This window comes from Engystomops pustulosus, chromosome 8 (assembly GCF_040894005.1).
Source record: "Engystomops pustulosus chromosome 8, aEngPut4.maternal, whole genome shotgun sequence".
NCBI lineage: Eukaryota > Metazoa > Chordata > Amphibia > Anura > Leptodactylidae > Engystomops > Engystomops pustulosus.
This window is the reverse complement of record NC_092418.1, coordinates 5,365,254-5,376,853: the sequence shown is the minus strand read 5'-3', so window position 1 is coordinate 5,376,853 and position 11,600 is coordinate 5,365,254. Positions and strand designations below refer to the sequence as shown.

At 50.5% G+C, this 11,600-nt stretch overlaps 1 protein-coding gene across 1 annotated transcript in view; it reads right to left on the bottom strand.

The window, feature by feature from the left end:
- Positions 1-542: 542 nt before the first annotated feature.
- Positions 543-11,600, bottom strand: part of LOC140076275 (uncharacterized) — a 37,720-nt gene continuing 26,662 nt past the window's right edge. The window contains exons 5-9 of the mRNA XM_072122828.1: positions 7,045-7,122; positions 2,978-3,043; positions 2,891-2,907; positions 2,382-2,655; positions 543-1,633 (exon numbers count right to left, since the gene is read on the bottom strand). Coding sequence (XP_071978929.1) covers positions 1,494-1,633; positions 2,382-2,655; positions 2,891-2,907; positions 2,978-3,043; positions 7,045-7,122 — 575 coding nt within the window. The 3' untranslated portion in view covers positions 543-1,493. The remainder of the gene's footprint in view (positions 1,634-2,381; positions 2,656-2,890; positions 2,908-2,977; positions 3,044-7,044; positions 7,123-11,600) is intronic.

The window sequence follows — 11,600 nt, the reverse complement described above, 5'->3', positions numbered from 1 at the left end:
TCAGGCGTCTATGAGGGACAGTGTCAAATGCCTTTGCAAAGTCCAAGAACACAATATCCACAGCTGCTCCTCTATCCAGGCACCTGCTCACCTCTTCATAGAAGCAGATAAGGTTAGTTTGACAACTTCTATTCTTAGTAACCCCTCGCTGGTTATCACTTATTATACCATGTGATGTCACATACTCCTGTGTGCAGTCTCTTAGTAACCCCTCGCTGGCTGTCACTTATTATACTATTTCATGTCACATACTCCTGTGTGCAGTCTCTTAGTAACCCCTCGCTGGCTGTCACTTATTATACTATTTGATGTCACATACTCCAGTATATAGTCTTTTACTAACCCTTCCAACACTTTCCCCACAATGGAAGTTAAGCTTACAGGCCTGTAATTGCCAGGCGAAGTTCTAGAGCCCTTTTTATATATTGGCACCACATTTGCCTTGCGCCAGTCACTTGGCACCACACCAGACATTACGGAATCCCTGAAGATTTTAGACAGTGGTACAGCAATAACAGAACTGAGTTCTTTAAGAACTCTGGGGTGTAACCCATCTGGTCCAGGAGCTTTGTACACATTGATTTTATTGAGCTTAGATTGGATAATGTCTACATTTAGCCAGCCTAGTATATCACAGGATCCATGACCCGCACTGGCACCACCCAAGTCAGAAGTTCTCTCTTCTATTGTATAAACGGAGCTAAAAAACCTATTAAGTATCTCCGCCTTCTCCTGGTCTCCAGTCACCGATGCCCCATTTTCAGAATAAAGGGGTCCAATTTCCAAGGATCTTCCAAGGATCTTCAGTGAATGGAGATTGGAGAACATGACCGGCCCAAACATCGGCAGGAGAAGTCCTGGGAAAGACTCCTGAAGCCTTTGAGTGATGTCTGGTGGATGTCAGAGAGCGGGGGCTTGTGATTACACGTCGTGTGACCTGATCTTTATATAGCGATCGCGTGGTGTATAATAAAGAGGACAACGGGACAGAAGTGTAGGATCTCAGGACAGTAGTGTAGGATCTCAGGACAGTAGTGTAGGATCTCAGGACAGTAGTGTAGGGTCTCAGGACAGTAGTGTAGGACCTCAGGTCAGTAGTGTAGGACTTCAGGACAGTAGTGTAGGACCTCAGGACAGTAGTGTAGGATCTCAGGACAGTAGTGTAGGATCTCAGGACTGTGTAGTGTAAGACCTCAGGACGGTAGTGCAGGACCTCAGGTCGGTAGTGTAGGACCTCAGGACGGTAGTGTAGGATCTCAGGACAGTAGTGTAGGATCTCAGGACAGTAGTGTAGGACCTCAGGACAGTAGTGTAGGACCTCAGGACGGTAGTGTAGGACCTCAGGACAGTAGTGTAGGACCTCAGGACAGTAGTGTAGGACCTCAGGACAGTAGTGTAGGATCTCAGGACAGTAGTGTAGGATCTCAGGACAGTAGTGTAGGATCTCCAGGTAGGATCTCGGCTTCACCTCCAGGTTCCTTACGACTCTGTGGCTACTTCTTGTCCTCAGTAGAGAATAAGAAGACGTCCTTGGCCAATGTCTGTAGACTCGGCTGAGATTCCTTGATTCTTTGCTTCTCCTCTTTGCTAGCGTTTGGAAGGTCGTCGATCACCACAATCACATTCTGCTCTCCTGTTTTTACGACATAAACCATATATATTAATAATAAACTTCAGACCAGGGTAGAAGACACAACTGTAGGAGCAATGGCTGGAGAACAACAAAGCCTTGTGATGTCTTCAGACTACAGGTGACCCTACGCCTTGGTGGTTGTACTGAAAGCCAGATCCTTGGATGGGACACCTATCCTGGTATTCATTCTGAAGACCACATTTGAAGTCGGGAAGGGATTGTACAAGCAGCTATTGGGGCAGATTTACTTACCCAGTCCATTCGCGATCCAGAGGTGCGTTCTGTGTTGAGGATTCAGGTCTTCCGGCCATTCACTAAGGCAGTTCCCCCGACGTCCCCCGACGTCCACCATTTTTTAAAATGCGGCAGTTTTTCCGAATCCGTCGGATTTTCGTTCGGCCACGCCCCCAATTTCCGTCGCGTGCACGCCGGCGCCGAATCGCAATCCGATCGCATGTGCCAAAAAAACGGGGCAATTCAGGGAAAATCGGCACAAATCGGAAAAATTCGGGTAACCCGCCGTAAAAACGTGATTTGGGCCCTTAGCAAATGACTCTCAATGTGTTTTGGGCTTCTTGACTTTCCCCCAATGGCAAACAGAAAAGAATCAGACAGATGTTCTGGGGAAATAAGACTCTCCACCTATGACATGTGTAGCTCCAGGTAAAAAGATCATGCAGAGATGAAGGATCTAGAGAAACATCTGTGAGAAGATCGATCATTTGGCCGGAATCTCTTATTCTCTTACCGAGGCTCTCAGACAGGTATTGCAGCTCCGTATCATACAGAGAGTCGGTGACATCGGTGACGTTTATCCGTCCTCTATTTTTGCTGTGATACAGAATCCCGAATGTGCACCAAGACACGTCCTCCGAAAACTGCTGGAATCCATTGTTGGTGATATAACATGGCCGGACGATACCTACAACGTCTTGGAAGGGTTCAGCTTCCAGACATCTCTTCAGCCAATCATATTCACTCTCCACCGACCTTGAAAATATCCCAATTTTTAACTTCATTTTCTAAAAATTAAAATGTAAAAAATTTTTAAAACTAATATAATTTAAATCAGGAAATCCCTTGTGTTTCTTAGTAGCTTTCAGGCAGTTCTCGTGTTTTCGGGAAAGTGCATTTCAATATGGCCGCCAAATACAGCAAAACAGTTTAGAAATGGACCTCACAGAGGACCGGTCAGACCTCACACTGGACATTCAGGTGACTTCTCTATGGAGGAGACACTTTGAGATCATCACTTACCTGAGCCTGAGCCGACCCTGTGAAGAGACAGAAAGAGTTTAAGATTTTTATTAGACAAAAAGAGAAAAATATAGAAAAGGCTTTTACTTCTCATTGTGCTTTTCATCATCTTCATCTTTTCTTCAAATGAAAAATATCCTTTGGTGGTTTTATCTGTAAGGCAGATTCACAAGAAGATGATCAAAGCAAGAGAAGAAGGAAACTGAACACGAGACAAGACTCAGAGGAGACTCCAGAAAGACGCAAGAGAACCCAAGACATAGAGGAGACACAGGGAAGACAAAAAGGACACACAGGGAAGACTCAAGAGAACCCAAGACATAGAGGAGACACAGGGAAGACTCAAGAGAACCCAAGACATAGAGGAGACACAGGGAAGACTCAAGAGAACCCAAGACATAGAGGAGACACAGGGAAGACTCAAGAGAACCCAAGACATAGAGGAGACACAGGGAAGACTCAAGAGAACCCAAGACATAGAGGAGACACAGGGAAGACTCAAGAGAACCCAAGACATAGAGGAGACACAGGGAAGACTCAAGAGAACCCAAGACATAGAGGAGACACAGGGAAGACTCAAGAGAACCCAAGACATAGAGGAGACACAGGGAAGACTCAAGAGAACCCAAGACATAGAGGAGACACAGGGAAGACTCAAGAGAACCCAAGACATAGAGGAGACACAGGGAAGACTCAAGAGAACCCAAGACATAGAGGAGACACAGGGAAGACTCAAGAGAACCCAAGACATAGAGGACACGCGGGGAAGACATAGAGGACACGCAGGGAAGACATAGAGGACACGCAGGGAAGACATAGAGGACACGCAGGGAAGACATAGAGGACACGCAGGGAAGACATAGAGGACACGCAGGGAAGACATAGAGGAGACACAGGGAAGACATAGAGGACACGCAGGGAAGACATAGAGGAGACACAGGGAAGACATAGAGGACATGCAGGGAAGACATAGAGGACACGCAGGGAAGACATAGAGGACACGCAGGGAAGACATAGAGGACACGCAGGGAAGACATAGAGGAGACACAGGGAAGACATAGAGGACACGCAGGGAAGACATAGAGGAGACACAGGGAAGACATAGAGGACATGCAGGGAAGACGCAAGAGAACCCAAGACATAGAGGACACGCAGGGAAGACATAGAGGACACGCAGGGAAGACATAGAGGAGACACAGGGAAGACATAGAGGACACGCAGGGAAGACGCAAGAGAACTCAAGACATAGAGGACACGCAGGGAAGACATAGAGGACACGCAGGGAAGACATAGAGGAGACACAGGGAAGACATAGAGGACACGCAGGGAAGACTCAAGAGAACCCAAGACATAGAGGACACGCAGGGAAGACATAGAGGACACGCAGGGAAGACATAGAGGACACGCAGGGAAGACATAGAGGAGACACAGGGAAGACTCAAGAGAACCCAAGACATAGAGGACACGCAGGGAAGACATAGAGGACACGCAGGGAAGACATGGAGGACACGCAGGGAAGACATAGAGGACACGCAGGGAAGACATAGAGGACACGCAGGGAAGACTCAAGAGAACCCAAGACATAGAGGACACGCAGGGAAGACATAGAGGACACGCAGGGAAGACATAGAGGACACGCAGGGAAGACTCAAGAGAACCCAAGACATAGAGGAGACGCAGGATCCCTGGATACGGCTGTTACCACCATGCGTACCCAGGGACTTATCTTACAGACACTCAGGGGTTGCCACAGGGAGAACCAGTACCACAGCCTCTCCCTCCATATTTCTTGCACACACCACCTGCTGGAGAGCTGCCAGGCTGGAGGACAGCCCTCCGGTCCCCCATACCAAGCACCGTGACATCAGCCCTCCGCTCCCCATACCAAGCACCGTGACATCAGCGCGCCCTAGGCCGCAACCGCCAGCCACTCCGATATTCTGGGCCCCGGCTGCCTCCAGGCCCCAAGAAAAGGCCGGGCCCCGCTGCGGAGTGTTGCACAGACAAGACACAGGAGATGCAGACACAGAAGACACGGGGGGGGGGGTGTTGGTACAGGGAAAAACATAGGATGTAGGCAACACATGGAGGTTTGCTTGTGCATTGTTAGTTGTATATGTGTATATAGTTGTCGGGATTCGGGATCAGTGGATCCTCTGGACCACTGTGGGAGGTGCTACTAGCCGACACCTGGGACCAGAATCTAAGTGGCACCTGATCTTCAAAGCCGGATGGTCTTGCTGCGGTAGGATACCATCAGGTCGTTCCACAGGTGCCACTAGCCCGCAGTGGCATTCGAGGTCACGGGAACTGGAACGTAGGAACCCACAGGGCACGGGAACTGGAACGTAGGAACCCACAGGGCACGGGAACTGGAACGCAGGAACACACAGGGCACGGGAACTGGAACGTAGGAACCCACAGGGCACGGGAACTGGAACGTAGGAACACACAGGGTACGGGAACTGGAACGTAGGAACACACAGGGCACGGGAACTGGAACGCAGGAACACACAGGGCACGGGAACTGGAACGCAGGAACACACAGGGTACGGAACTGAAACGCAGGAACACACAGGGCACGGGAACTGGAACGTAGGAACCCACAGGGCACGGGAACTGGAACGCAGGAACACACAGGGTACGGAACTGGAACGCAGGAACACACAGGGCACGGGAACTGGAAAGTAGGAATACACAGGGCACGGGAACTGAAACATAGGAACCCAAAGGGCACGGGAACTGAAACGTAGGAACACACAGGGCACTGGAACTGGAATGTAAGAACACACAGGGCACGGGAACTGAAACGTAGGAACACACAGGGCACTGGAACTCAGGAACACACAGGGCACGAGAACTGGAACGCAGGAACACACAGGGCACGGGAACTGGAACGCAGGAACACACCGGCTACGGAACTCGAACGCAGGAACACACAGGGCACGGGAACTGGAACGTAGGAATACAAAGGGCACGGGAACTGAAACGTAGGAACACACAGGGCACTGGAACTGGAACGTAAGAACACACAGGGCATTGGAACTGAAACGTAGGAACACACAGGGCACTGGAACTCAGGAACACGCAGGGCACGGGAACTGGAACGCAGGAACACACAGGGCACAGGAACTGGAACGTAGGAATACACAGGGCACGGGAACTAGAACGCAGGAACACACAGGGCACGGGAACTGGAAAGTAGGAATACACAGGGCACGGGAACTGAAACATAGGAACCCAAAGGGCACGGGAACTGAAACGTAGGAACACACAGGGCACTGGAACTGGAACGTAAGAACACACAGGGCACGGGAACTGGAACGTAGGAACACACAGGGCACGGGAACTGAAACTTAGGAACACACAGGGCACTGGAACTCAGGAACACACAGGGCACGGGAACTGGAACGCAGGAACACACAGGGCACGGGAACTGGAACGTAGGAATACACAGGGCACGGGAACTGGAACGCAGGAACACACAGGGCACGGGAACTGGAACGCAGGAACACACAGGGTACGGAACTGGAACGCAGGAACACACAGGGCACGGGAACTGGAACGTAGGAATACACAGGGCACGGGAACTGAAACATAGGAACACACAGGGCACTGGAACTCAGGAACACACAGGGCACGGGAACAGGAACGTAGAAACACACAGGGCACGGGAACTGGAACGTAGAGACACACAGGGCACGGGAACTGGAACACAGGAACACACAGGGCACGGGAACTGGAACGCAGGAACACACAGGGCACGGGAACTGGAACGCAGGAACACACAGGGCACAGGAGCTGGAACACAGGACACAGGAACACGGGAGCTCAGTAGCAGGAACACACAGGAATGCAGGAATATCGCAAGGGGAGCTTTCTATAAAGCCTAGGCACAAAGATCCAGCAGGGGACACAGGAAGGGGCTGAAATTTAACTGGGAAGGCAGCTGGCCAGGCGCCAATTAATGGCTGGCCCTATAAATTTTAACGCGCACGCAGACATAGTGGGGACCGCCGCTGGAGCCGGGACAGGTGAGTTAGCCCCTGGAGCCTGCCTGCCAGCTGAGTAAGGCACCCGGGATATGGGTCGCAGGGGCACCCGCGGCCATGACAAAAGTCTTGTATATCTGTATGTGTGTGCATTGTGTTCACCTGAAATCATCCGCTCTGGCAAAATGATTGTCCCTCTCTCATCATTCCGATATTTCCCTCTCTGTTGGTTCACGTCTCCTGTGAGGGATATGCAGCAGTGTAAATCATGGTGGCTCATAATTTTACATCTCTCCTATGACAGACACACAGTCAAGTCTTGACCACATTGTTAGCCCCTCCCAACAGATACGAAAATGTGCGTCACATTCTGCCTCCTGGTACTATGTACCATATATGATAGTGGTGGAGGTAGTGGAGAACCTGGTGTTCCACATTGTGGCCATGATTACTCTCCCTCCCTGGTGTTCTACATTGTGGCCACGATTACTCTCCCTCCCTGGTGTTCCACATTGTGGCCATGATTACTCTCCCTCCGTGGTGTTCCACATTGTGGCCACGATTACTCTCCCTCCCTGGTGTTCTACATTGTGGCCATGATTACTCTCCCTCCATGGTGTTCTACATTGTGGCCACGATTACTCTCCCTCCCTGGTGTTCCACATTGTGGCCATGATTACTCTCCCTCCGTGGTGTTCCACATTGTGGCCACGATTACTCTCCCTCCCTGGTGTTCTACATTGTGGCCATGATTACTCTCTCTCCCTGGTGTTCTACATTGTGGCCACGATTACTCTCCCTCCCTGGTGTTCCTGCTGCAGTTGGGAAGGCCAGCTGTCCTGAGTGGTTGGTGTCTCCTTCTCCACTGCGTCCGTCAGCCATGCTCCAGTGACGCCCATGAGCTGCTCTTGGTGTCAGTCTGCTGGGGGAAAAACTTCTCCTTTCCCACTTCCAAAACTGACACCTGGCTGGACAATGCAGTACTGACCCAGCAGAACACCTTGTGAGCCTTGTGTGTCCTGGCACCTGTTCTTCCTCTCCTCCCTCTTGCATTGCCCATAGTGAGGTCCACCTCAGGACTAATCGCATTGCACATAGTGAGGTCCACCTCAGGACTAATAGCATTGCCCATAGTGAGGAGCATCTCAGGACCAATAGCATTGCCCATAGTGAGGTGCATCTCAGGACCAATAGCATTGCCCATAGTGAGGAGCATCTCAGGACCAATAGCATTGCCCATAGTGAGGAGCATCTCAGGACCAATAGCATTGCCCATAGTGAGGAGCATCTCAGGACCTATAGCATTGCCCATAGTGAGGAGCATCTCAGGACCTATAGCATTGCCCATAGTGAGGAGCATCTCAGGACCTATAGCATTGCCCATAGTGAGGAGCTTCTCAGGACCAATAGCATTGCCCATAGTGAGGAGCATCTCAGGACCAATAGCATTGCCCATAGTGAGGAGCATCTCAGGACCTATAGCATTGCCCATAGTGAGGAGCACCTCAGGACCAATAGCATTGCCCATAGTGAGGAGCATCTCAGGACCTATAGCATTGCCCATAGTGAGGAGCATCTCAGGACCAATAGCATTGCCCATAGTGAGGAACATCTCAGGACCAATAGCATTGCCCATAGTGAGGTGCATCTCAGGACCAATAGCATTGCCCATAGTGAGGAGCATCTCAGGACCAATAGCATTGCCCATAGTGAGGTGCATCTCAGGACCAATAGCATTGCCCATAGTGAGGAGCATCTCAGGACCAATAGCATTGCCCATAGTGAGGAGCATCTCAGGACCTATAGCATTGCCCATAGTGAGGTCCACCTCAGGACCAATAGCATTCCCCATAGTGAGGTGCATCTCAGGACCTATAGCATTGCCAATAGTGAGGAGCATCTCAGGACCAATAGCATTGCCCATAGTGAGGAGCATCTCAGTACCAATAGCATTGCCCATAGTGAGGAGCATCTCAGGACCCATAGCATTGCCCATAGTGAGGTGCATCTCAGGACTAATAGCATTGCCCATAGTGAGGTCCACCTCAGGACCAATAGCATTGCCCATAGTGAGGAGCATCTCAGGACTAATAGCATTGCCAATAGTGAGGAGCATCTCTGGACCAATAGCATTGCCCATAGTGAGGAGCATCTCAGTACCAATAGCATTGCCCATAGTGAGGAGCATCTCAGGACCCATAGCATTGCCCATAGTGAGGTGCATCTCAGGACTAATAGCATTGCCCATAGTGAGGTCCACCTCAGGACCAATAGCATTGCCCATAGTGAGGAGCATCTCAGGACCAATAGCATTGCCCATAGTGAGGTGCATCTCAGGACTAATAGCATTGCCCATAGTGAGGAGCACCTCAGGACCAATAGCATTGCCAATAGTGAGGAGCATCTCAGGACCAATAGCATTGCCCATACTGAGGTGCATCTCAGGACCTATAGCATTGCCCATAGTGAGGAGCATCTCAGGACCAATAGCATTGCCCATAGTGAGGTGCATCTCAGGACCAATAGCATTGCCAATAGTGAGGAGCATCTCGGGACCAATAGCATTGCCCATAGTGAGGTGCATCTCAGGACCAATAGCATTGCCCATAGTGAGGTGCATCTCAGGACCAATAGCATTGCCCATAGTGAGGTGCATGTCAGGACCAATAGCATTGCCCATAGTGAGGAGCATCTCAGGACCTATAGCATTGCCCATAGTGAGGAGCACATCAGGACCAATAGCATTGCCCATAGTGAGGAGCATCTCAGGACCTATAGCATTGCCCATAGTGAGGAGCATCTCAGGACCAATAGCATTGCCCATAGTGAGGAACATCTCAGGACCAATAGCATTGCCCATAGTGAGGTGCATCTCAGGACCAATAGCATTGCCCATAGTGAGGAGCATCTCAGGACCAATAGCATTGCCCATAGTGAGGTGCATCTCAGGACCAATAGCATTGCCCATAGTGAGGAGCATCTCAGGACCAATAGCATTGCCCATAGTGAGGAGCATCTCAGGACCTATAGCATTGCCCATAGTGAGGTCCACCTCAGGACCAATAGCATTGCCCATAGTGAGGTGCATCTCAGGACCTATAGCATTGCCCATAGTGAGGAGCATCTCAGGACCAATAGCATTGCCCATAGTGAGGAGCATCTCAGGACCAATAGCATTGCCCATAGTGAGGAGCATCTCAGGACCCATAGCATTGCCCATAGTGAGGTGCATCTCAGGACTAATAGCATTGCCCATAGTGAGGTGCATCTCAGGACCAATAGCATTGCCCATACTGAGGTGCATCTCAGGACCTATAGCATTGCCCATAGTGAGGTCCACCTCAGGACCAATAGCATTCCCCATAGTGAGGTGCATCTCAGGACCAATAGCATTGCCCATAGTGAGGAGCATCTCAGGACCTATAGCATTGCCCATAGTGAGGTCCACCTCAGGACCAATAGCATTGCCCATAGTGAGGAGCATCTCAGGACCAATAGCATTGCCCATAGTGAGGAGCATCTCAGGACCAATAGCATTGCCCATAGTGAGGTGCATCTCAGGACCAATAGCATTGCCAATAGTGAGGAGCATCTCAGGACCAATAGCATTGCCCATAGTGAGGTCCACCTCAGGACCAATAGCATTGCCCATAGTGAGGAGCATCTCAGGACCAATAGCATTGCCCATAGTGAGGAGCATCTCAGGACCAATAGCATTGCCCATAGTGAGGAGCATCTCAGGACCCATAGCATTGCCCATAGTGAGGTCCATCTCAGGACCAATAGCATTGCCCATAGTGAGGTGCATCTCAGGACCAATAGCATTGCCCATAGTGAGGTGCATGTCAGGACCAATAGCATTGCCCATAGTGAGGTGCATCTCAGGACCAATAGCATTGCCCATAGTGAGGTCCACCTCAGGACCAATAGCATTGCCCATAGTGAGGTGCATCTCAGGACCAATAGCATTGCCCATAGTGAGGTCCACCTCAGGACCAATAGCATTGCCCATAGTGAGGAGCATCTCAGGACCAATAGCATTGCCCATAGTGAGGTCCACCTCAGGACCAATAGCATTGCCCATAGTGAGGTGCATCTCAGGACCAATAGCATTGCCCATAGTGAGGTCCACCTCAGGACCAATAGCATTGCCCATAGTGAGGAGCATCTCAGGACCAATAGCATTGCCCATAGTGAGGAGCATCTCAGGACCAATAGCATTGCCCATAGTGAGGTCCATCTCAGGACCAATAGCATTGCCCATAGTGAGGAGCATCTCAGGACCAATAGCATTGCCCATAGTGAGGAGCACCTCAGGACTAATAGCATTGCCCATAGTGAGGTGCATCTCAGGACTAATAGCATTGCCCATAGTGAGGAGCATCTCAGGACCAATAACATTGCCCATAGTGAGGTGCATCTCAGGACTAATAGCATTGCCCATAGTGAGGTGCATCTCAGGACCAATAGCATTGCCCATAGTGAGGTGCATCTCAGGACCAATAGCATTGCCCATAGTGAGGTGCATCTCAGGACCAATAGCATTGCCCATAGTGAGGTGCATCTCAGGACCAATAGCATTGCCCATAGTGAGGTGCATATCAGGACCTATAGCATTGGCCATAGTGAGGAGCATCTCAGGACCAATAGCATTGCCCATAGTGAGGTCCACCTCAGGACCAATAGCATTGCCCATAGTGAGGAGCATCTCAGGACCA